The following is a 27,945-nucleotide window of genomic DNA, read 5'->3' on the forward strand; positions in this document are numbered from 1 at the left end:
AGGTGGGGGAACCATGTCTGCAGCACAAACTGGTGGCCACCACCTGTGTAGGAGGCGCCCATGGGTCCCTGTTTTTCCCCTAGGCTGAGGTTCGACATCATCATCACCCACACTGTCTCTCTCTCTCTCATATGATCGTACTGATTACTCCGCTGGATTGGAAATCTTCACATATTCTGTTCTGTCGTTTGTAGAATATTGAAATTCCTCCTTCTCGAAGAAATTGCTTGGTGAAGCTTGGTGATAAGTTTGATCACTGCAAGGTATCAGTTGGCTGCGGCTCATATGTCACTCTTTAAGCTCCTGCTGTATTCCAGATCTGTGGTGACTTTATGATGGTTCCTTCCATACCTGTCACTGACTTGTTGCTACAGTCTTCCTAGTGTACCTCAGGTCACGGGGGGATCCTAAGCTCTGACGTTACCATCCTACCGTAATCGTGCACGACTTAGGAAGGAATCGCTCACTCAAGAGTATGAACAGCATCACTTTGACATCAGTCTGATGTTCTCTGAGGCATCATGCTTTGGCATCCTGCAGGATATTTTTCGACTTTGACAACAATTGTAGAAAAGGATGAAAATAAAGCTTCTCTCCCAGCCCGGATCTGGAGGATGGTCTTAGTGCAGGTCATCCTTGTCCTGTCTCGTCAGCCAGGCAGATCCTCACCTTCAGAACGACAGCTTACTCAGATCTGCTGCATCCTACCACTGGCCGGTCGTGCAGCACCAGGATCTGCTGCATCCTACCACTGGCCGGTCGTGCAGCACCAGGATCTGCCGGTCGTGCAGCACCAGGATCTGCTGCATCCTACCACTGGCCGGTCGTGCAGCACCAGGCACCGACGGCTCTCCTTCGGTGAACTGACTATTGATTCTCTGAGAGCATGCTGACGGTGCTGCTGCTGCTGCTGTGGCCGTGCTACCAGCCGACCCACCTGCGGATGGGGGTGTGGGAGGAGGCTGCTCCAGTTCCCTCCCACGTTAGAAGGTCTCACACCTTAGTGAAGAACGGCGATGCAGTTAGAATGACTTAGGAGTTGTTGAGAAGGAAGTGTTGGTCGGTGATGCGCCCGGGCGAAGCATATCACCATACTGGAAGAGAAGAGTCTCGGTAACTCCTCTGTGTAAAATACAGAGACACTGGAGGAAGTGTGGCAGGTACCGTACGTGGTGGTCATGTGTCGCTTGCAAGTACATCCTGGGATCATCTGCCTCACACACATCACTGACCAGATCCCTGGATTTCGTAACCTGGTTGTCGAGCGTCGCTCTGAGACACAGGTTTTGCCTCTTAAAGTGTCTGCTGATCCTATGTAGGTTTCTCATGAAGAACCATTATAGCTTCCGTTCATTTTTCATCCCTTAAGCTACAGAGGAAACGATCCCTTAGCTTTAAAACCTGTACGTTAAACGTATAACCAACATACATTGTTCCCCTACTGGTGCAGGAAGTAAACAACATGTCGTAAGCCGTGTCGTAAATTCTCTCGAAAAATCAACCGAGTTGAGAGGCGACCAGGTGGGCTGGCTGGTCGGCAGATGGAGTGGAAGAGCCCCACCAAGACTAACCAAGGGCGTGGGTCTGCGGCCCACACGATGCACACTGAGTCGAGCATGACCGTTTGAGAGCATCATAACGCACGTCACCTGTCGAGAACCAACACCCTCACAGTGCTGGTGGGACACACCTCTGAGACTTACCATCAAGATCTTATACTCAGGACAACTGAAGTTGATAAAGTCAATACAGGCAACTGAGGTTAATAAAGCCATAACCAGCAACTGTCATTCTGGGAAGAAGACTTTATTAGTTCTGAATCGGGCTTACTACTCGAGAGTCGAGATGTGTTCCAAGATGCGAGATTGTGAACGTACTTGAAAACATCCTGGAACAATAATTAATGATCCCAATTAGTGGACGGCCGGAAGGCATATTTTGTCCACGCAAAAGTTACATCAAGTAATTATAAGAAAATACTGACTGTAAAGACCAACTTTGTTTACTGGTTGTTACAAAGAGCGGTACACAACCCCCACAGTCTGAGATGACCGTAACTTGAGCAAACTTTGCCGCTCCAGAGGCCGCGGGGTAGCAGCTCCCTGGTAACTTACGTGCTACAATTGCTAGCGTCCGGGAAACCATCCACAAACATCAAGTGATCTCATGACAAGTATGGTTTGCTTCTTGTTCACGTAAACGTCACTCAGTATTTTGCTTCATTTGAAAAGGTTATACACAATTTTGGGGTTTCTGGGGTGTTTCAGTATTTACGACAGTACTCAGTCTTATCATGGTTTCCTCAGTGAGTAAATGGACTCTACTGGTAATGATTCATGTGTCTCATTGTCTTTCTGTCTCTGTGTACTCTTCCTCTTATTCAACTCCTCTTTGTGTTTCTCCTTCCTCTTTCCAGCTCTCATTTTTTTTCTTTAGCCTTTCTTTGCTCTCATCCTCTTTCCTCCTCTCCATTTTTCTCACATTTTATTTTCTCTCTCCTCTCACTGCCTAACTCTCCTACAACACTACCCTTTCAACAAACTCTCCTCTCCTCTTTCCTTTGCTCCTCGCTCCTAATTCATAACAAGCATCTTACGTTGGTTGTGAAATCCAGGGATTAAATCCGGAAACGGATGGGCACTGTGGGATTGAGGCAACAGTCTTTTTAGGTCGACAATCAGCGTGGTGCTGTAGGCTCCCTCCCAGCTATTGTGTGGGCCGAGACCCGACCTCCCTATTGTCTGCGTCCGGTGTTCAACTGGGATAAATTCCGTATGCAAACAATGGGATAATATCTTTTTTTCGTATGAAAAGTGGATACATGTATTCCTCTGTGTCTGTCTATTTCATTACTTGGTAATTCTTTTTCCTATCAGTTAGCAGAAATAGCTATTGAGCTGTATCGCCCTGATCTGTCGAAAGTATACGTATATATATATATATATATATATATACGAACAAAGTGCATATGAACGCGCACCTTCATAGAACATACAAACCTCCAATAGCCAGGATCGAACCCGGGACCCCTGTGCAACAGGCGGGAGCGCTACCGCAAGGCTATGATCACCCCTAATAAAAATGACTATCGAATACTCTATACTCGAATACCCTTCGTCTCACGTTGGTATTCGAGTATATAGTATTCAAATAGTCATTTCTCTGTTAATGGGTGATCATAGACTAGCGGTAGCGCTCCTGCTTGTTGCACAGGGGTTCCGGGTTCGATCCTGGCTGTTGGAAGTTTGTATGATTATATATATATATATATATATATATATATATATATATATATATATATGTATAAGACGCTTCGTGTTTACTATGGTTTTAAAGAAATTTAGTCAACTCTTTCATTTGCTATCTTGTTAGGTTAATCTCGCGTCGGCTCTTCATAATTACCTGTAGTGGGTGTGTGGCAACAAGGCCTGGCAGTGTGGTAGAGGCTGTGTGGTGGTGGCTCCCATATTCTCTATGTTAATAACTATTCTACAACCTCCTCACCTGACAAGTGAAGTCATACATAACCCAAGAGGTCTGGGGTGGATCCGTCTGTGGATGAGGTCGTTTGTCATGATTAAGTTCAGAGTCTTCAGGTTTTTACAGCAGATTGTGGTAAAAAAAAGATGTGAAGTATTCAATGTGAAATATGAACTGACTTGCAAAAGACAAACTTACCTAAAATTTTTCAGGGACCCATTAGAAAAAGCTACGAAAAAAGATACATATAAAAAAGATATGCTCAAGGAAGTGTTGTTGTGTGGTGGTGTATTATACGTGACGCAGGTGACGGCGTCTCACTACACGGGGATTCAGCGAGCCATCGCCAGGCCAGGAGACCCAACAGTGTACATTACTGGCGACAGAATCCTGCAGCAGGTACCTGCCGGGGTCAGTGACATGCTCTCCACGTCCAGGGTCGTGGCATAGCTGAGGATGCGAGGCGTGAGGCTGGAGCGAGTCAGGTTCTGAGGAAGAGAGGGAGTTAAGATACGGGGGAGAGTTAGGGAGGAGGGAGCGAGTAGTAGGTGGTGAGGGAGGAGTGTTGGTGAGGTTTGAGGGGGGAAGGGAGAGAGAGGCAACACGTTGGAGGAGGTGGAGGGTTAGGGACTGAGGCAGGAGAGACCAGGATGTTATGATGATACGTAGTGCATAAGAGACATTGATAGGTTCGTGACTGAGACAGTGAGGGTCGTGTTGTTGTGTGGTACAGGACGAGTCGGGACCCCTCTGGTGGTAAAGCAAGGGCTGTGACCCCTGGTGGCAAAGCACGGGTCGTGACCCCTGGTGGCACAGCAAGATCTGTGTCTTAGTGCAGAAGTTACATTAAACAGTCACTATTACATCACACGCTTGCTCAAACCTCCCTACAAACCACCAGCTTCAGCTCGCACTCCCTCAGACGTCCCCAGAAACCATCAATTTCCCCACTTCTCATCAAACTTCACCGGGCGTCGTCAAGCGTCAAGCCAGGACGGCAATTTCAGCAGAACCCGCTAGGCTTCACCCTCACCCAACGCCCTCGCTTCCTCGCCCAACCAATTGACCAATTTAACCAAACTTCGACACAACTTCCCCAAAGTGCGATTCAGTTTCATGACATTCAGACAACTTGGGCAACGATCATTCCTCTGTAGCTGAGTCCAGTGAATAGCTAACTCTCTAACTCCCCAAAATTCCAATAAGTTATCTTAGTGAACTTAGAATACTCCTCTCACAGCCACTTTGGATGAAATCGTAACTCTGTAGCTACTAATAGATTTGTGGCAGGAACCTGAGCCCCTGCGGTAGATGAAAACATAATGGAACCCCTTACATCTCACTGTAATACTCCTCGCCAGAGAAGAGAACCGTCTCCACCTCACTGGGGTCAACAGAACCTCATCCCAAGCGGAGGGTAACTCGATGAGGTGCATGGCCAAATAAATATCGACCCCTCCGGGAAGGAGGCAAAGATATAACCTTACCTCCCAGGACCAAGGTGGGGAAACGAGATCCCATTTTCCTGAAGCAGGAGAGAGAGAGAGAGAGAGAGAGAGAGAGAGAGAGAGAGAGAGAGAGAGAGAGAGAGAGAGAGAGAGAGAGAGAGCAGTGCATTAGGGACCCATTTCTGTGACCACCAGCTGCAGCGTCCCCGGGGAGTGGGATTTAGGCTCATGGAGTCAGGCATGTCAGGTGGAGGCTGCTGCTGGTGGTCGCTCCCAGTAGATGGTGCTGGACGATGGTCTGTGTGGTGTGAGGTGGATAGTTCTGTGGATAGTGGTGGATGAAGATCTGTGTGGATGGTGGCGTTCTGTAGGTGGTGTGGATGGTGATGTAAGGTAACTCGTGTGAGTAATATTAAGTTGTAGTTCTATAGATTTATGTCTGATGATGATTTGTGTGGTATAGGTAGATGAGTGATCTGTATTGGATACCAGTTTGTACAATTTATATAGGTCGTGGTGGATGCGATTGTGGATGTTCTTGTGTGGTGGTTGGTATTAGATGAATATTGATATTCCTGGTACTGAGAGGTCTTGCTTTCGTGTCTGGGATAAGTTTGGCAAGACCTTTGGGTTCTGGCTGACGAAATCTAACCTAGTATGAAGTGGGGACCCGTTTTTCAAATTGGATTTTTATCTTCCTTCAAGCATCATTATTTTGAGCTTCCACATCAGTATAAGACGAATTTATTTTTCATCCTTTTGATATGTTAAAGTTGATGAAAAAAAGAGTCAAGACTTTAATCATGTGTCATCCTTTTCTGCTGATAATCTAAACATTAACTTTGTAATTGCTCGCCCAATATTGTACAGTGATACTTCCAGAGATGCCGATTTTCTGGCTTCCGTGGTGGGCAATAATAGGTTTCCAAACTGGTGTGCAGGAGCTAAACACTGATAGTGTAGACCTTGAATATGTTTTACCTGATCTAAAAAAATAGTAAATTTACATACATTTGATATTTATCAAACAGGGAAATGAATTTAGGGTGATACCCACAGAGATCAGGAATATTTTTCCAAAATAAGAGAATTAAATTGGTGAAAAAAAGGACTTAAATAATATCATTTGCACTCAGAACTCGTCTTATCTATGCATATTGTTATCTTCTTTGATATGGTAAAAAAAGGGAAAAATCCATCCATAAATAACGGAGAAATTAGGTTGTAAAGAAAGGAAGATGTCGCGATACTGGATTTAAAGTTCTTGCTGGTGGCGCGCTTGGGTTCCCGCCCGACTGTCAACACTGGGGATTTAATTAAAGGACGCGCGTTTAAATGGATGTATTGTTGATACTTTTTAAAGTACCTCTCGAAGGTGCCTGCTTTCCTTTAACTCCCGTTTTTTTTTTTTTTTTATAACGGGAAATAACGTGCAAAACGCAGGAAAGTTATTGTTAGGCGCGTAATAGAATACATTGGCCAGTAAAAGATAAGGTTACAGTAGAAAACGCTGAAAAACAAATGATAATAATGAAAAGAACTAGTGATTAAATGACCATATAGTGATAACAGAGGCACTTGATTTATTTCTTGAATCGTTGAAAGATGTCTGGTTATTTCAAGTGATATCTTCATGAAATTTCAGGTATCTCTTCTCTGGCGCAAGCAGTGGCTAGGATTAGAGATTAAAATGACATGGGTTTGGTTTAGATCTACTAGAATATCTTCTGTGAATTCTTTGATCTTAGTTTACTAGGCATGAAACAAATCTTAGAATAGAGCATATTTACAGATTAACTTTTTTGTCTTGAGAAAGTAAAGCCTGTTCAGAGCCTGCAAGTAACAGTATGTATACCAATACAAAGTGTGGAACAACGAAGAGAACGATGCCACTATACCGTTTTCTCTAATAACCAACGAGGACATTTTCTTTCGTTGAAGGTCTTTTCGCACGGACTCTTATAATTTCTTTACCAACACAATAACATCCAAGAATGAATGTCTTTCTCTTGTCTTAGAAACTCTCTTTATATTCCAGTTCAGGTTATTGTCATCTTTAACAACATACAGGAGGTAAGTGGGTAGTTTACCTCAGGGATTCATAGTACAGCGTTATCTAAACAGCATAGACAACAACCTGACTGTGGGAATCCGCTATTAATCTCGTATTATATTCTTTAACCTCTAACACCAACCACCTGAATGTGTTGAATATATCGATTGATATTCTTTTTTTTATCCATCAACATCTAATTTATTCGATAGTGCTATTATTGCTTAGTTTTTTACACTTAGGAAGATCGCGATGTTTTCCTTTATATCATATTGGACAAGACTTACATGAAGGATATAGAGGGTTCAAGTTGATATATTTTCTATTCTGATTTGTTGGTCAGTTGTTTGATCTTTAGGAGGCCATCAACTGCCAGGGTCATTAAGGCCGTCAACGAATGACTATCATTTGAATAATCATAAACATCTTCAGTTGATCATGACAATAAGACCATACACACACACACACACTCTGCATTAATGGCCTTGACGTGTTTATCGTTTTACCTTGTACTTTTTCTAAAAAATCTCTGTGAATATTTAAGATTACATTTTTGAATGTAGTGCCTCAATTAAGACCAAGAATGGATTAGGTTCCTATAATTATACCTTTCTTTTAATCTGTTAACCTTACACTTGATCATGGTGCTCCTAAGGACGTTGTAATCTATCCCACCCAAGGTATTTAACTCCTAAATCTTATCAACACGAATATTGAAAGTAAATCATTAAAAGCCACCATGAACATTCTAGCAAAACTCATATGGTAAAGAATAAATGCAATCACAGAGGGATCATGTATTGTTGGTGCGTATAGAGGGTATAGGAAGGGCTGGCTCAAGTATTATTGTATGCTTGATCCAGGTGTGTCTATCCACACCTGAGCAACAAGGAATCACGATCGAGATACCTGACCCTTTTTGACCTGACCTCTGGCTATGAATCAGTTTTGGTTGTTATACCAGAAATATATACTTATGGTCTGCTTTTCAGTGTCTTTCTTATTTTAGCGTTGCTATAGATGTAACGGTATGCTTATGAAAATTTACTAGAGTTCCTGTGTGAATATTGACTTTCATAAGAGAAAATTCTGGCGTCGTCACAAGAGAAAATATTAAAAGGCATAACTACTCATATTTTCTTTTAAGCTTTCTATCCAAATTATTTTATTGACATGCATTTATGTTCCAGTATATCACGTGAAATATAGACCTATAGCCAACTTGATAGGTATACCAATATAAATTATCATCATCAGTTAAAAAAATACTTTTTTCAGTACATATTTTTCATCATACGCTGTTAAGTCTGTGCATTATGTATATTTAATTACCCTTCACTCTTAATGTGTAAGTAGAGAGGTTTAAAAGACTTATCCAATACGTATTGTATATCCATATCTGCGTGAAGCCAGTTTTGAATGGAAAGATAAAAGAAGTCACTGCATTTTGAATTTGACAACACAACACACTATCTTATGGGGTTCTGTCGGCCACACCTCCGATAGTCCTCAATTGACGATGGTGATGGTGGGGACGACGTGTGTGTGTGTGTGTGTGTGTGTGTGTGTGACCCCCATTTCTTAAACCTTCTCTGCCTTCATATAACTTTTCATAATCTTTCGGTACATTCCATTCCTCCACCACTCATACTATAAAAGTACTTCTTATCTTTACAAACCAGTGTCTTCATACTTGATTTCATAACACACTTTTCTATGGTTATTGTACCCTTATATTTTTCCGAAGAACTGTTGAATGTTTACGTCATCAGTCTGGTTTACAGAATTAAAGAGTGTGATCAGGTCACCCATCACTCTTCTCTCTTCTATACTGAGTGAATTTAACTGTGTCCCTCCCTTGTATACATACCATCTGTAGAATTTCTTTGTGCTTTTTTATTTACTAAACTTAAGAAGCATTTAATCGTGGCTCAACTGGCGGTTTGTTTAATGTAAACATCTTGCTGAAAATTTCCTTATTTATTTATTAGATTGTTATGCCAATATTTGCTGCTGACAGTTGTTTGATTACTGTATGACTCAGGCGACACGAAGATGTTGGTAAAGGACTTCAGGAAGCCACACTTGTGTTCTCTGTGTATATGGGAGATTTCAGGGAAAGTATTTATGACTTGTTGCACTAAGGAAATCTACTCACTCACTTCTGTGTCTCACATATTCTTTAACACTAAAGAGACATTTTTTTTTACATATACTCTTGATAAGTAACTCGTGTGTGTGTGTGTTTATGTGTGTGTGTGTGTGTGTGTGTGTGTGTGTGTGTGAGAGAGAGAGAGAGAGAGAGAGAGAGAGAGAGAGAGAGAGAGAGAGAGAGAGAGAGAGAGAGTTATATTAAAATATTTCCATGGTAATTCTTCCAACGCTGACTGATGAAACAGCCAACATTCGTGTGTTGCCTTGTGATCGCTCTAGTGATTCAGGGACCTCGGGTTCAAGCATGCTTTCGTAACGTGACATTTTCTTAGTCATGCAGCATTTATTTATTTAACGTGAATAAATCAGTCATTTATTAGCCCATCGCGACGTCATCGTCGGACGGTCCAGATCTGATGTGTGGGACCATTGGTGATTCAGATAGATTTTTGGTCTGGATGCTGAGCGTCAGCCAGCTGGCTTGGCTGGCTTGCTGGCTGGCTGGCTGGAGGGAAGCTTAATAAAGTGGACTTGAGTGAGTGAGTGGCTGACACACACAGCCTGTGCTGCCGCTTGACGCGACGCTGTTGCCAACAGGATCCCATAAGGCGACTACCTCACAACCCCGATCATGTGTGGCACTATCCACACCCTCCCTCATTCACTCACTCCAGCTGAGGAGCAGTTACCAGAGATCATAACTCATAATATTATACTCTTATTCTTAGGTTTGTGAGGAAGTATCTCGCTTGTAGTTGACAATACTGGATACATATATCCCTCACGATGAGTCTCGCGGGAGACAAATATAATTACGTAGTGGGAGAGAGAAACGAGCCATTGCGATTGGTGGAAGATATTGCTTAAGTTCTTCAAGATTATATCATACTAGAATTAAAAGTCCGTACTTTACTTATTATTTAATAAGATGATTTATATAATTGACAGGTCATTTGAATCCTTTTAATGTCAAAGATCAAATGTCAAAACAATTGAAAACTCGAACTACCTCGTTACTGTTGGTGTTTGAGGCATTCTCGGTCTTGACCACATACTGCCTGTGAGTCCCCACGTTATCTGTGAATAATTCAACCGTTTAAGTACACCAAGCGTCGCAATGATAGGTTAATTGAAGGTCACATAACGGGTTGGGTCAGCGGAGGCAGTCATGGAGAGTACTATAGAAACAATAATTTGCTAGATTTTGATGCTGTTTGCTTGGTCATGATGGTAGCGGACGAGATGTGGGCAAAATAATCTTACTTTTCCAGTGCGTAGATCATTAATAAAGGTCACCTTAAATGATTCTAGATGGTAAGAACTTATGCCGGTAATAGGTCATTTCTGACTACGAGTTGGTGAGGAAAAAGCAGCATTTTGATGAGGATGTAAACTAACCAATTCCTCATATCTGATACGCGTTCCAGATGGGAGCTGTAGACACGATATGTTACCGTAACGACCGTACTGTATGTTGCCGGTGGTTCAGTCAAGTGTTGGGCATGAATCAGTTACGGAATCTAACTTATTACAGCAAGTTTCTCACAAACACTGTACCAAACAGTACATAGCGTTTAGAAGTGTGTTTATATGTATCACCTCATTAATGTCCTTCCACACTTGCACTGGACAAAAGACGTTGGTTGGATGATTCTAAACCACAAGGAAAAAAAGCTGAATAAAACACTTGTTTACATGACACATTGTTGAGACGTGTTGAATCATGAAGATCCGGTACAAATTAAAAGCAAAGTCATGGATTGGCTGTCAACATCAAGCGAATTTGAAATCGTTGGTTATCCTCTGCTCTGTACATATCCAATAATTTCTTCACAGATTTTTCTGACACGTGTTAGTAATGTCAAGTTGCAGAAAATAAATGATATAGTAAAACCTTTGATCTCTCTTGAGTACAAGGAACATATATACATACAGTGTGCGTGTGTGTGTGTGTGTGTGTGTGGTCATAGAATTATCTTTCAAAACGCCCCAGGAAAGTTGTAAGCCAGAGGGATGGTTCGTTAGGATGAGATTATGTTTGTTACATATCATTGTTCCCAGCAGGTGAGGCCACCAGGCCACTATCTCATACATGATGTATGCGGTCAGAATGTATGAGGTGTAACATTGATCGTCCACACACGTACGTGTTCAACATTATTAGGGTGGTTGATGTTGCTTGTATTTGATGGCCTTAATGACCCCATGATGGCATTTGATAGGTTACAAGTCCACCAACCAATCATCATGCCTTACGTCTAAAGAATCATGAAAGTCGAATTTATCTGTTTCCGTTAATGGGATTTTCGACTTTCTGTATCTGAAGAACTGCTTGGTATTTCTAGCTTGTCAGGAAAATATAAAATAATTTATTATAACCTTCGTTACCGGGCAAACAATTCCTTAAAATGTGATCGAAAACTTATTTTTTCTTTTGTCATCGTTAAGGACGAGTGGTTAAACTTCCTTCTCCGTGGTGGATCACCAGTGTTAACTGTTGGTCAAGTGATTTGACGTCATAAACTGTCCCATTACCAGCATTTTCTCTTCTTCTTGTGATATTTTCACTTTCTTATCTTTTTTCTTTAATATTTCCACATATATTTTATTACCGTACTTCACACACATATTCTGTGTGGTTTGATGACTAAAAAGTCCCTTGGTACAAAAATAGATTCTTATTGTGCGCATGCGCGCTGGTAGCAGAGCTGTCATCAGAGTTCCCGGGGAAAGTGGGAGTCTTTTAACCATTTTGCCTCAACCGTGACGGTTCGCTCAGACGAGCTCCTCGTGAGTTTATATATATATATATATATATAATGTGCTAGGTATGTTTTAAACGTCCTTACACGATCAGTATTATAGAATATATTATTGTCATATATTAGTTTGTTCCGAGTTGAACTTTTGACATTGTCCGTTGAATATTTTTCGTTGTACACGAGCATTTTGTTGCTGTAGTTTTGGTATTTATTTTCCATAGTGCAGGTAAATCCCTGTATAATACAATGTTCCAGGAGTCGTCGTAGTTTGTCTTGACCAGTTCCTGCCAGGAAGGTAGAATACATTGAAGGATTATTACACAATATTACCACGACCGGTAAACAGCCACCAATGAAATATCAGATTGTCTCCAGTATATTACGTTATTCAGTACTTTCCCGTAGCAATCTACATTATTGCGAAATGTGGATAATTGCATGATAGTAATAGGGGCTGCTTTAGTTGTGGCTCACTGCTCATATGCTAAGATAATGGGGTATTCAGAGGACTGGTCACACTACATCCGTGTACCTTCGTGGGTGACAGCTCTCATGGGTGACAGGCTAATTATTTTACTTGTAATACTTAACGTTATACTAAGGTGGTTTGGAATTCCAGCCTTCCGTGTTGCAGTGGTCCCCAGATGCTGCCACCAAATAGAGGTGGTGTGGCTGTGGCCTCTGTACCAGCCCCACCACTAGCTGGAGGTGTGCACTACCGGACGTCACCTTGCGACTCATGCTTCAGTCGACACCTGAAAGAATTAGATCTTTAGTTTTGGTGTAATGTACATGTGCATATCTTCAATTGATTATTCTTAAGTACTGTGTACTTATATTATAGGCACTATTTTCATTTTGTACTTTTTGGAATGTTTATAAAACTTGCAAGTACCTTTTTGTGGAATGTTTTCTAGGGGTCATGTGCTTTATATAGTACAAATGAGGACGTGTTGATGTACTTTAAAGTTGGTGTTAACAGGAATGTTCAATGTTAAACTAGATCTTGAAGGATTCATGTAAAGGTGTAGTTAGGTCACATATTCCTGATGTATCAATACTCGAGATATGGTATCGGTGATCGTTTGGTATAATCGTCTACCAGTGGTAGACGAAAGTTGATCACTAGCCACCTGCTAATGTGAACTGTATTGTAATGTATTGAATTTAATATATTTCGTGTGTATAATGCCGAAGTTTATTTCATTCCCACTGTTTAAAGTTTATCCAACTGAAACCTGCAGTATCAGATATGCAATATATGACCGTATGTATGCAATTATTGGGTATTTCGTCTTTTTAGTCTATAGATTGGTGTACAAGTACTGCTTCATCCAACATAAGGTGTCTGAATGCTTGACAAATGTCTGGAGGCACAAAAGGTAATTTGTCAATAAGCTGATTCTGGTAGATTGTATAAATTTTGAAACCCATGGTTAAGGAAAATGTAGATTAGTTTCTTTAAACTAAGGTTTTGCAAAGAACCGCCTACAGCATTACAAACTTTGATGAACTATATATAAGTACATGGCAAGTGTGTAAACGTAATCACTGGATACAAGGCAGTGAGCACGTGAATTATTTTCTTTACAATTTGCTGAATATCAACTGTCACATTTGCTGTTTTTCTCCATGAATTGAGGTAAATTTTGGTATTTTGATTATTAAGTGGAATAAGATTGCGTGCGAAGATTTAAATTCTATAAGCAATTTACTAATTACTAAACATATTTTAAACTGCTTCGATGATCAGTTTGGATAACTAACACTGAGCCAGAATCCGTATACAGGATAACTGTTTCCAACTGAGGTATTTGGGAACATGAAAAACTGCCAGGATATCAAACCATTATTATAACAAGAAGTCGTTTATTTCAGTGGATAACATAATGCTCTACAGAAATACAGGGAGAGCTTATGGGTGGCAGGCTACTGGTTAATCAACTCCATTTTTCAGTAAACATTACTGAATATTCACTAGTGTTCTTAAGACGTGTTTAAGAAATGTAATTATAATAGTTATTACGCTTGTTCAAAGGACGGATGATATGGCTAGTATGTAACTGATAAAGGATTTTCATACTACACCATGAACTATTGCAAGGGTAACGAAGTGATGGTTCTGACGTGTTTACTGATCATTGGTCGTAATTAAGAAAACGAACATGTGGACACTGGGCAAAAACTAGCAAGATAATTATTCGTTTCAAGAATATTAGATATCAATTTTTTTTTCCGCACAAATCACAAACGACCAAGTTAAAACATTATTGCAAATAATTTAAAGATCTTCGCCTACAAGCCATAATTCATATATGTCGATGGTTAGCTTGTGCTGTGAATAGTCTGATTAAGTAGTTTGTATCAACACTCAACGGTCGTGTGACGTCAACCACGGCGGTGGAAGCATATGGCGTTGTGGTTTATGCCTGATGACCCTGAGACTCGAGACCCCACGTTCGAAACTCATCACCACTGGTGACGACCGCAAGTACCAACCCACTGAACCATCCGGGAAATCTAGAACTGGCCTAGTGGAACAACGAAGCACCAACGAATGAAACCAGAGGATATACGTGTGTGTGTCATCTGGAAACTGTTCTTTCTATTTTTACGTGGAGGCCATAGACGGTCTATCCTAGGGAGAGAGGGAGGTTGGTTGGTTGGTGGTAATTAAAGCGCTGGAGCATTAGGGTGGTCGGTGGGGGTTTGAGTGCCGGTGGTAAACTGCTACGAGAACGGTCGGTCACACCACAACACAAAGATGTGGAAGCCACACCGGGACTCGTCCGTCATAGTCAAGTAGACAATTCTTATCACAGATAATCTGATGCATCATGTTAACACTAGCGCCAAGTGGACCTGTGTTGATAGACTGATGATGGTAAGGTGTTATGAAGGATCGTGTCTGTGAAGGACAAGAGACTATTAGAAAGACCAAAGTAATTCGTGGATACGACTGTACGACTCTCTGGTATAACGCACGTTCTCAAGGATCGTACTGTTGTATATAAATATTGTACCGTCGTATTCAAGGTTCACACCGTCGTGGTGTTGGAGTCTTGATCAGCCCTCGGACCATCATGATCAAGGGTTATAGAACAGGAAGGAGTAAAGTGGGTGAACCGCTGACCACATGGTGGTGTGACCAACCACATCCTCCCCAACACCCTAGCCTGACGTAATGGCTCCATCCATCCAACACCCACCCCCCTACACAGACATCACATGCAACACACACCCCCAGACATCACATGCAACACACACCCCCTACATAGACATCACATGCAACACACACCCCCAGACATCACATGCAACACACACACACACCGACATCACATGCAACACACACACACACCATCACATGCAACACACGCACACCCCCAGATATCACATGCAACACACACACACACCCGCAGATATCACATGCAACACACACACCCCCTGACCTCATATGCAACACACACCCCCTGACATCACAAATTCACTATATAAAGAAAGGGGATATTCTTGCACATCTACCGAGCAATGATAGCAATAGAAAAAACTCTAGGTATGATTTCATCTATTCGACAACCAAAGGATTTGATGACTATGTCTTTCCATTTATGTTATAAGAATGTGATTAGTCATAACTATTGGTCCTCTTACGTTTATTTCCAAGATAAACAATGTTAATGATAACGTTAATCATAAACGGTAAACAAAGAAACTAATATAACGAGCGTCCGACGCTTGTTACCCAGTTGTGACCCTTGTGGTACCTGTATGCTTTACATTACCTTCGTATATTGTACATACGTTTACACACGAATTTAATCAATACACAACTTGTACTTCAATGAATTGTGATTGTGAAAGTAGAACATAAAAGCTCTCTTGGTTGAAGACGGGAGAGTGACCTATGGACAATGTCTGAGAAATTATCTCATAAATGTACCTAATTATTACTTCGAAGATGTATTCGGATGTTAGCAATTATTTCATTACTAATTCCTGTGAAGTTTACTAGTATGAGGTTAGCAGTCTTGCTATCATTCTGTTCTTCCCTAACCACTGTTCCTTGTCCCACACTTCCTCACTAACGACCCGCCAACCATTTCCCAGTTTCTCCCATGCATTCTAATCTTTTACCTCCAAAGTTAACTGATTCAGGGAATTACCGCTAGATGTATGCGATGAGCGAGGAACCCAACCCAGTGCATGGAGAGGAAATGATTATAACTACCATTGTCCCTTGTTGACGATCGTAGGTGGCTGGTCATTAATCATGATTGCAGATATCTATGATTTTTTGTTTAGTATTCCATTAACTTTACATCTATACCATTCGTTGCTGACATCTATTCCTTACTACTTCCCATGAATATTCACAAACAAAGAAATGTTTTCAATGTTCAAGCGAAAAGCATTAGGTAATAATGTAGTAGTGTTTCCCATGTGATTTCTTTATTACAGAAAACAAAAGTACCAAAATACATGAAAGAAAATAAGAGTCTTAAGACTGGTAACTTACCTATTATTTTGTTTTATTCACTACAATGTACGTAGTGCTTACTGTAGCACAATGTGAAATTGATAAAATTCGTGTGAATTATAAGCAGGTATATCTATACTCATACATACGTATTGATGTACACAAAATTGTAAATTCTTGAGCAAGACTTTTAAAATCATGAAATATCGTACCGCATCCATTTGTGTTACTGGACACATCATCACACAACCATTCCACCAGTGTGCACGTCATGAACCACAGTCTTCAGTTGTTCATAATGGCATTAATACAACACTAAGATCAATATGATTATCAATAATAAAAAATACCAAATATTAGGAAAAACAGCTTTGGGTAACCCATGTCAGTATCCAAGTAACATTGACATTTGAATATATGTGGGTATTTGGAAGAGGCGAGTTGGAATGAACCAGGAAATGTCACTACATCTAACTAAAGGATTTGGAAGCGTATTATCCAAGTTATGAGTAAAAATATTTTGTCTTGCGTCATTTCTGAACATGTGAACCAGTGTGAGACGTGGGAATTATTTGCATACTTAAAGTGGTTTGTAAATTAAAAAAAAAAGAAAAGACGTAGGCCTGTGTTCGGGTGCCTGTTGTTCACATGAGATTGTGTTGTGTTGGTGAAGCAGTAAAGCCGCTTGTCTAGCCTGTCGACCACAGGGTTCGTGGTCCGCCACAAGGCGTATGCTCACCTCCCTCACGCACCGCTGAGTTCCGTTCATCCTCGGTTGTTCTTCTTCCCAGACAGTGACGATGGTCAACCTACTGCCTCACTCCAGACGGCCCGTGACTCGTAGTTTCGGAGGAAAATCCTCCCTAATTAATGTGACGAGTCTTAATGCAAGCCATGGTAATTTTCTTTAACGGTTTGGTGGTTCTCCCCGGCCGGTCGAGCGACGAGCCAGCAGCCCACTGGCTCGTGAATCAGGGGTCGAACCCCTCGCTCTCTGTTTACATCAGAATTTTGGCTCTAGATCTGCATTCTCTCTTTGTGTGGACACGCCCACTAACACACAACGTTTTCACAACATTCTTTCACCTTCGTCGCAAACTTAAAATGTTCAAAACGAGAATATCCGTCATAGGCAAAAGAAGCGTTGAGGCAACCTTTCGCAAGTCCCTCTCCTCTCACAGGTATTCCTAGTTAGTATGAAAAAGTATTATCACTATCAGCTTTACTAACAAGTCGCTGGCATTAATTACACTTGAGCGTGTCTCTGTTGAACGGTAAGCCTCATTAGCAGACCACAAGTGTGTCCGCCACGGCACAGAAGAACGAGTAGGATTAGAACATATTTGTTCGGGTAAACACGACAGGGAGGGAGACTAGGTCGGCGTGGTGATGCATTCAACAGTTGACAGGTGGAAACTAAGTAAATCGGAACGTGCAAGTGTGACAACACGCGCACACACGAGCACCAGACGACGCAGGCAGACAACAAGCAGGAAAGAAAAATAGAAAAATAGAGTCTGCACGAATACAACAGCTAGATGTAGTGATTGTATTTACTCCTGCAGCGGAGCATGACGCCCTGGTGCGGGGGAGGATCATGCCTCGCTACACGTGTATATACAGACCAGGCTGGTTAGTGCACGTCCGGGGACGTGGCCCACACAACGGCCCTCATACACACACACACACACACACACACTGGTGAGTAGCACCATCAGGGCTACTACTCCTATACCCTTGCCACCATCGTTGCCACCACTATTACTACCACCACAAATGTGGATGTTGGTCAAGTGCAGAGAGAGAGAGAGAGAGAGAGAGAGACCCCCTGTGATAGATACATGCAAACAAATGAAAGGAAAAAGCTTTCCTTCACACGTCGTGAATAAATTCGACGGAAAAATATACACAGGAGTTCCAAGCTTTCGACTCTGTTTCCAGTCATTATGAGGGACACAGAGTCAGATGACCAGGTGAACACAAACCAGAGTAACGTGGATATGTTGACCTTAGGAAAACTAGAGTAAAGTGGATATGTTGACCTTAGGAAAACTAGAGTAAAGTGGATATGTTGACCTTAGGAAAACTAGAGTAAAGTGGATATGTTGACCTTAGGAAAACTAGAGTAAAGTGGATATGTTGACCTTAGGAAAACTAGAGTAACGTGGATATGTTGACCTTAGGAAAACTAGAGTAAAGTGGATATGTTGACCTTAGGAAAACTAGAGTAAAGTGGATATGTTGACCTTAGGAAAACTAGAGTAAAGTGGATATGTTGACCTTAGGAAAACTAGAGTAACGTGGATATGTTGACCTTAGGAAAACTAGAGTAAAGTGGATATGTTGACCTTAGGAAAACGTGGATGTGTTGACCGAAGGAACTAATGCTACGTGACCAGGCGAGGTGAGGGTGACCTGTGCCTGACCGTGGGACGAGGTTGTCAGGCCTGGTGCTGCATACCTCGGACTCGATGTAGCCATAGCGACACTTCCTAGTGTGGCGGGTATACTTTACGTTGAAAACTGCATTTGTTTGATAGGCGAGGTGGGTCGTCGTCCTTCTACATTATCAATTTCTACACTAAAGCGAGTCTACATCATGATTACTCACCAGGTGAAACGTTAACTTTCTTATCGAAGAATTTCGTATGGCATCTTCGTATTGAAAAGCGACATTGATATCAAATTTGCATTTATGATACATCCACAATCCTTACTATTTCTAAAGTTCTGGACGGTTAACATGACACTGTGGTGTTAATGGCACTTAACAATGCAATGATTTAAATCGTAAACACAACCATTAACAAAGTCATTTTCCCTGAGACCATCGGTCATAATCATTGCCTCAGTGACTAAAACTTCAGCCACCCACACAGGAGTCATATGATGTCATTTGAAATTTCAAAACCTAAATTCAGACTTACAATAATTGTTTCGTTCATGGCAAGTTCATGAAGAAATAATCCCAAAACCATCATCAAGAGGACGACGACCTTGTTTTTGTTCTTCATATTCTTTTGTTGTCTGAACAGAACGAAACGTAATTACAAATTTTACACCAATCACCTCTCATACTTTTATAAATTTTCCTCTTCGTCTCGACATATTTTTTGACATGTTTATTCAACGTATATGAATATACTTAATACATATGAATAGACAAACGTTTTATTTATATAAACATCTTCAAAATGAATGATGTGATACATTTTTCGTCAAATATCAATGATAGAATAACAATGTAGAGGCCAAGACTCCGGAAGTGGATACCTCCGACAACACAGTGGCTGAAGCAGAACCTTCCTGAGTGTTTCGTCCGTTGTTGAATCTGGATTAATCGTCTGTGATCACTTCCCGGGTCTTCCTTCCTTCCTTCCTTCCTCGTACGATGATGACGATGACCCGGTTCCTGGCTGGGGCGTGGCGGCGGGCGGTGATTAAAGTAGGTGGTCGTCGTGGTGTGGATGTGTCGTCGTGCTCCGACACTTGTGTCTCGCGTCCGTCCGTCTGCTGGTCCGTCTACCGTCGCGTTGCGAACTGTCGCTCAGTCAGCAAGCGACCTTCTCCCTATGTGGTTCCCCCGCTGTCTGTGCTCCAGGTAGCGGGCACCCCTCCCTCGCCTCCATCACTCCCACGTTCTCCACTTCCCCTACCAGTAGAAGGTCTCCTTCGTCAGCGCCTTCTGCGTGTATTGTGAGACGCCGGAACACATTTCTCGTCTCTGTGAAACAGAAAAAAATAGAAGAGTGTAAAGACGGGAAATAGAATGATTTAAACTGCCTCAACGATAGACCTTGTGGCAATGAGTTTGTGGGAAACAGAAAAAATCTCAGTTGGTGTATAAACGAAATCCAGAAATCAGATTTTGTTTGGACAAGAATATTGTTGATATTGCAATAATGAAGACTGACGTAATGGTGTTGCTTCTAGCGTTGACAGGTAGGTTAAAATATAGTGAAACACACATGTACACATTAATCCTTGGAGTTCTAATCACCTTAATACTATAACAAAAATGCTGGTAGTTTTTACTTTTTCTTTCACTCGTTCAGTGTGGACGCAGAGGACGCTTTGAGTGACAGGATGATCGTGATACAGTGTTGGTTTGGTATAGTGTTTGTGTTTATTCAGACGTGAAGTGTGTTGAAAATGTGTGGTGGAGGCAAACACGGCGTGTTGTGGGCCTGCAGGTGTATGTCGTGTTTAAGAAACTGTTTCATATGATATGTTGTACAAGAGTTGCAAGATGACATGTACGCGTTACAGGCAAGTTACAGACGTGGAACACCGTAGATGTATAGTGTTGTAGACGTGTATATTGTAGATGCATCGTAGTGTAGACCTGTAACACTGTAGATGTGTACTGTTGCAGCAATTCTCCATATGTTATAAAGAATATATATGTTGGTACAAAGTGTACTTCTTGTACATGTACTCTGCTGTAGACGTCTGTGTGGAAAAAGATTTGCATTCGATGCAGAGAATTGTAGGTTACTAGGGTAATAGACATGTCATGAAATGTCCCCTGTAGTGATGTAGACGAGGAGAGGTTTGCTGTAAGTGTTGTATCCCAGTTCACAGTACAGTTGTCTGTATCTTTGTATCTGAAGTACAGAGAAGAATTTCAACGTTCGTGTTTCATCCATGGAGGGCAGTTACAGAGGCGAATAATCACTAGAAAGGGGAGTACAGTAATGGACTGTAACCTGTGATAGTTCCACGGTGTAGACAGTGACCCACATATCGCAACCAAAGAGCACATGACACACACACACACACACACACACACACATGACACACACACACACATACACTGTGAGGTGTGAGAGAACTGTAGATGCAGACAGAATACAGACGTTTAAAATGTTAAAAAAAAAATTGTAGAAAAGATTGGGCTCTACGAATGTAAAACTCCCTCCGTACAGTAAGAATAATTAATCACACACACACACACACACATACACACAAGCTGGCAGAAATCAGGTACGAAATACGTCCAGTGTCCCGCCCGCTAATGAGGGATTATCTTATTTCACGGTAGATCAGGTGGGGACCCACTGCCCAACGCTTCGATGATGGTTCCTCACTTGGATTGTTCGTGGGAACTTAAATTCTGGCAAATTCGGAATATATTCTTGTATGGAGAAGATTAATGTTATAGATCATCATTGATTAATGTGATTAAACCCATGACTTATTTTTTCTTCTTCAGTCATTCACTTTTTGTCGATTGTAAAAGTCTTACTTTTTTGTCCCACTTTGATCTCGAAAACTTGCAAGATTATTCAACATTATTTATCCATAGAATGATATTTCAAGAATATATTTTTGAGACAAGGTAATTAAGAGTATACTGGACGTTTGTGCTGGGATTCATTTTGTCTGGTTGCTTCTGGTAATGTCTGGAAAGTATTTGCATGAGGGCGACTTTCCTCTCGTGCTGGGGAAGGCGAAAGCAATATTTATGCCAAGTCAAAATTTATGGGTAAAGTTATAAGATAAATCGGTCGTCCTCAGAGTCATATATAACAAAATGACGAAGACTTAAATCTTGCGATGGCCAGTGAGAAAACCAGCCTGATTGATGTAACTGGTAGTTAGGCAATTAGGAAATGAAGAATACTAGACTAATGGTTTTATGATCAAGGATGGTAATGTTGCCATGGATGAGGATGGAGAAGATCAACCTATTGTTATCGAATGATCGAGTAATGACTGATTAATGTATTGAGGAATAAACCACAAATGTGCTACCGGACTCCGCTTGTTTAAGGTTAAGCTGCAACTGAAGAAGTCGTCTTTGGTGCGCCTGTGTCATCGTCCATGGACGAGACAGTCCAGTGCTAATGAGTAAAAAGTTTGATTATTGTATTGGCAGATTTTGTATGGTATCAGAGAACTACTTTGTAATATAGAATTGTTTATAATCGAATTGTTTTGTGATCATTGTCAACTGCTCACAAATTCAACCTTGTCATTGTAACGCGAGTTTGTGCGTATTACGAACACGTCAGATGATAACTGGAAACAGTTGACGATAAAAACCAGATTATACTTATCATTTACAAAAAGTTCAGCTAGTTAGGTAGTAGCTATGCTAATTAGCTATGCTACGTAGTTATACACGATAACTATGCTAATTGTATTATGAGTTCCGTATTGCAGACTCGAGAAAATGACATCTTTTTGCGTATTCTCTCGAATAACACAGAAAAAAAGTTGTAAAAGTATGTGGATGGAGGAGTCAAGTTGTGTGTGGAGGATGACACTGTTCAACAGAGAGTAACAGACGTGAGACACAGCCTCACAGTTACCTGAACAGTTTCTTAAACGACGGTGACCACAGTAATGATGGATGATGATGTGAAGCATGCAACACAGGTCAACACACGCACGAAAACAAACACAAGGAAACACAAACCATTACAAAAAAAATAAAACAAATTTACAAACAAATATACAGAGGCACGAAAACGTACACACACACACACACACACACACACACACATGCAATAGGATAATTGTCTGTGGCCGACAGTAACAGTTTCCTGTACCACAAACTGGTGCCTCTCTGTATAGATAACCTGTATAGAAAGAAGTTCCAGTTGCCCGGAGTTGGGAAAGAACAAAAAACGTTGACCAACCATTGTCATGGAAATGAATTGCTCCGTCGCTTAGCGGTTAACCCCAGAAATTTCTGGTGAGACGGGGAGGAGGTTGTTCAATGGTTAACGAGGTGGGGGGGGGGGGACATTGAGTGGTCAAAACACAAGACTCCAGTTTAATGTGGTTACAACAAACAAGAACACATGCGTGCAGACAAGATCAGTAGGCACGAAACAAGAACAACAAATTCACACACCAAGTAAACAAACGCACAACACAGGACAATGTACAAGTAAGGATACGCACAAAGCAACGCAAATACAACGTAGACAAACGCACAGATAAGAACAGGTGACGCAAACACGCACGAACGTAATATGCACAAAGACAACATCCATCCCCAGAACGACAATAATACTCACACACGCACAAGAACATTATCCCACACATTATACTGGTACATCCAAAGTGACAACACGAACAAAACTGCAACATACGCACATACTTTGGCCCGCGTCTGGGGCCTTCATCATAAACAGACGACGACAACAACAACAAATTTACATGAACAGTCGTACAAGTGTAACAACACACACACACACACACACACACACGACGCTAATTCACCCACTAACAAATATATAAGAACAACCCATTTACAACAACAACCGGATGGTTCAGACTGTATCTAGACCACGAGGGCGGTGAACCACCTGCTCAAACCCAGAGCTCGAACACGTGTCTCAACCTATTGCTTACACGTGACTCCAGCTGGGATGTGGACAGATTTCTTCAGATGCACGTGCCTCGACTGCTCGAATCAGGTGCTCGAACGTGAATCCAACCGATTCATAAAGTGTGACGTCAACCACCACATCGCTCGTTAACCTCGTGACCTCGTCAAACCATGAACTATCATGAGGCTTCATCATCACAGTCATCTCGGGATGGTTCCTGTTTCTCCTCTACACTATAATGATAATCTTAATATAACGAACATATTGATGATATAACACACGAACCAAATAATGCGTGGAATGATACCAAGAATGTTCACAGTAAGGCAGGAAACTATGATGATGTCGGATGTTTATGAAACTGGATATTGCGTTGTTGTATGATCGCCAGGTAGAGAGAGATGAATTAGAGAAAGTTGCTAAACAAACAATAGCAGGTAGTGAGCACTACGCGTTCGCTCTACCTTCAAGGCAAAATATCTTCGTAGGTAATTGTTGCGTACCTGTTGTGCTGCGTGAGAAATGATCGTATAGCGTGTTGTTATGATGAACGTTTCCAATCGTGTCATGTTGACCAGCGGCGGGTTAACGTTTTCATTGTAAAACGTTGCGGTCAGTGATGTAAAACACTACCTGGAAGGACAGAGGAAACACCACGAGACAACAGAACCAGAGTCACGTTAGTAGAGACTGGTACTGCTTGGTCTACACTTCATGCCATTCATCGACATATAAGGAAAGGATCTCTTCTGTCCACTAGATAACTTTATATTACTTTACGATATCTTCAAGTAAATTGCTCTACTGATATGATTATTTCCAAGTTTAGTTATTGCTCTATTAATTCAGGTGAATATCTTACGGTTCGTACACACAATAGCTATAAGTCTAATACAAGTGTACGAAACCATACCCAAAATTTACTGTCGAGATTAGAGAGAAAACAGCCTTGCTTTGATACGATCCAGACGAAGATAATCATATCAGTTACGTAAGCATATTTGATCAAGACATCAACTGTAAAATCATTTCGGACAAAATACCTTTCTTAATGAATAGTTCAGAATATTAAGGAAATTTCCTAATAGCCAATTCAGTCATCACAAAAGTTCCAGGCGAGACTACCTCGTTCCGTTCAACTTCGTCACCTTGGCGACTCAGGGTTATGCAGTACGCCTAACCTGGACAACACGGTGTGATCCGCCACATCACTTATGATACATCTCAAAAATCAGTCGCACACACGTGCAACCCAGACTCCTCCGTCGTGTGCCCTGAGTTCCTCACAACCTCGCGTCCAGAACGAAGTCCTCAGGATGTTCCAGATGCGATGGTTGTCCCGTGGGTGTCACCTGGAGTCTCCAGCACATCCAGGTGGATCAGCAGACATCTTCCACCCGGGAGATCGTCAGCGTCCGTGGTTTCTAAGCTCCATATCACGACACCATCCACACAGGGAGACACAAGTCCCAACACTGTGTGTCTGTGTGTGTGTGTGTGAAACAAATCTTCCCTCGAAGCTTCACTTCTTCATTTCCGAAGCGCTTCACATTGCCAGTTCTGTACTTGAAGTCGACTACAGGCATCCAGTGACTGTTTTTCCCTAAAGGCGACGTTGGATACAGGATTGGAGGATTATCGTCTCTGTTGTTATAGTTAGTTTCATCGAAATTTTTTTGTCTTAAATTTTTTCATAACCAGCGCTAATCCTTTACACTCAGACGGTATTGTTTATATTCCAAAAAGTTTAGCATTTTTACCCTGCTTATTTTCACGAGCACATTTCACAGGTGAAAGTATTTCATTTAATGTCTGTAAGTGGATTGAAACTACACGTGTGTATACCAGAGGAAAAATAGAGTTTTGCATTTTGTGGTTAGAGAAAAACATTTAGTTGACCTGACTCAAGACCTGGTACAACATGGATGTATTTTCAGTGTGATTGTGACCTGTGTCATCATCATAACATTGTGACCTGTGTCATCATCATAACGTTGTGACCTGTGTCATCATCATAACATTGTGACCTGTGTCATCATCATAACATTGAAGATGAATGATTGTTGACCACTGACCTGCCATTGCTCTTCCTCCGCAAGATTATGTATTTCTAAGACGATCTATTTATGAATTGATTGTATATCTATACTTATGTACATGTAGTTCATATATAAATGAGTGTATAGTTACATCTTTTAAAGCAGTCTTTGCATGACATAGCTAAATTGAGATATTCTTGGTCGATATTGAGATGCGTAAGCAGTTATGGTTTGCGTCGTCTGAGGTAAAATCTAAAGTCTTCATGAAATGGTATCTCTGACAGTGTGTGTGTCAAGTGTGTCAGCGCGACGCTTCCCTCTTGCTTGGGCGCAATCGTCTGGTTATGACTCAAGACACAAGCAACGAGAAGTTCCTCTCTTATTGTCACTATTACAAAACCTCCCCCCCCCCCCCCCCACACACACACACACACACCCTTATGTACAGACGCATGCATAGGTGTGCTGGTGTCATGTTTTGAATGATTAGCCGAGATTGCCTGGCTGGTTGCGTGGTTATCTAAGCGACTGACACGGTAAATAAGGTCGTTTAACGTCAACATACAACCATGAATATATAAAAGATTAATCTGTAACATCTTTAAATGTTTCAAGATTATCCTAAGACTATACACGATCTCGATGCATGTATGGCATGACTGAAGGATTGACAGGTCAACACAGACTTGCCACACGCAACACTGAACAAGGCTCATGACGTGGGAGTGACCTGTTTTTATCTTCACGATCGCAAGACGCATCACACGTATCTATTCCCAGACCCATCTACTTACAGCCCGTTTTAAAAACCTGAGAGCGGTAGATCTCTCCGAGTGGTAGATCTCTCCGAGTGGTAGATCTCTCTTATTAGATTGTCTGAGGAGGACTTTCTCTCATGCATGAGTTAGCTGTGTTTCCCATCGTCCATAGCTTGACAGTGGGGCGTACATGAGGGGGAGTAAGTGAGCTAGTTGCTGGAGGATCCACCAACTCGGGTCTGTGGCCACACGGCCGCCCCCTCACACCTACTGTGTTAACCTCCAGGAAAGGAAATATTGACACAGGGTTTCCCTCGGAAAGAGCGTTAAGAGCGATGATTTGAGGCGTATATTTAGGATGTGATATTCAGAGTCGTTGTATCTAAGTCTAATAGATACACCGGCTTCATGTTGTGACTAAAAAGGTTAAGATGTCCGTCAGGGTAGGTTAAGTAAAGGCTATAGAAGACAACGGTAAACTATTTAAAACTGTTTTGGTTGTACTGAGATGTGTGCGAGTAACTGGTTGAATGTCTATCTCTTGTGGCATATTTATATACCCCAGGCACACACGTGTGTGTGTGTGTGTGTGTGTGTGTGTGTGTGTGTGGCGCACATACGAGTAAAGACATAGTACATATATGCAAGGTTAAGAGTTGGGGCAACACGTGTAAAACTTTTTCCCCGTCATACACACACACACACACACACACACACACACACACACACGCCAAGATGTGAAATTCCCGTAACACCAGTCAACACGTCCGCCCAGCCTCCAGCAGATGCCGCCCGACATCGAAGTTGATCATTGTGAACATCGAACTCCACCACCGGAGACCTGGGTGATCGTAATCCCCTTGTGATCATGTGTCATCACAAGTGTTGCCTTGTCATCGCTTGGCTTCACTGTCAACCCGCCAGCAGTGATTATCCAACAGTGACGAGGCATCACCCACGTTCTACTGCTACTGAACCATCTGGTGAACTCACTGCAAAACTGGATTTTTTTTTTCAGCCATGTATTTCACAGCTCAAATTGACCCAACGTTCTGCATCGGAACACACATTTGTCCTGATGTAAATAGTGGATCGTTTTACTACCGCTCACACATGCAACCCTTGGTGGTGTGAGGCGAACTGAAATGGTCACATTTTGTCTTGGTGAAGATTAATGACCTCAACAACTCTTCATTGTAAACTCCAGTATTACCTCTGGCCAGGAAGCATTCCAAGTTATCATTTAAACACGGGATTTTTGACGTATGTGATAAACGTTGGATGGAGAGAGAGAGAGAGAGAGAGAGAGAGAGAGAGAGAGAGAGAGAGAGAGAGAGGTGATTCTGATATACTCTAGGTCTCGTACGGCATTGCACATTCTTAGGTTAAACGTTGTGATCAAGTCATCTCTTACTCTTCTGTCTCCCA

General features: G+C 41.7%; 1 protein-coding gene and 2 long non-coding RNA genes across 4 annotated transcripts in view; 2 read left to right on the top strand and 1 right to left on the bottom strand.

The window, feature by feature from the left end:
• The window catches only part of LOC139763415 (uncharacterized), a 118,524-nt gene that overhangs the window by 79,288 nt on the left and 11,291 nt on the right, over positions 1-27,945 (top strand). Inside the window, exon 1 of one of the 2 annotated variants that reach the window (XM_071689439.1) lies at positions 20,092-20,316. The exons of the other annotated variant lie outside the window; for it this stretch is intronic. Within the exon in view, the coding sequence (XP_071545540.1) occupies positions 20,277-20,316 (40 nt within the window). The 5' untranslated portion in view covers positions 20,092-20,276. Of the gene's footprint in view, positions 1-20,091; positions 20,317-27,945 lie in introns of those variants that run through there. 2 annotated transcript variants of the gene reach the window in all.
• On the top strand, positions 9,995-13,086 carry LOC139763408 (uncharacterized). The gene is made up of 2 exons (XR_011716115.1): positions 9,995-11,963; positions 12,517-13,086. It is a non-coding gene; the product is annotated as an uncharacterized lncRNA (long non-coding RNA).
• LOC139763417 (uncharacterized) lies at positions 19,534-25,601 on the bottom strand. The gene is made up of 2 exons (XR_011716116.1): positions 24,902-25,601; positions 19,534-20,098 (listed from the first exon to the last, which is right to left on the bottom strand). It is a non-coding gene; the product is annotated as an uncharacterized lncRNA (long non-coding RNA).

The sequence above is a fragment of the Panulirus ornatus genome, chromosome 47 (assembly GCF_036320965.1).
Source record: "Panulirus ornatus isolate Po-2019 chromosome 47, ASM3632096v1, whole genome shotgun sequence".
In the NCBI taxonomy this organism is placed as follows: Eukaryota; Metazoa; Arthropoda; class Malacostraca; order Decapoda; family Palinuridae; genus Panulirus; species Panulirus ornatus.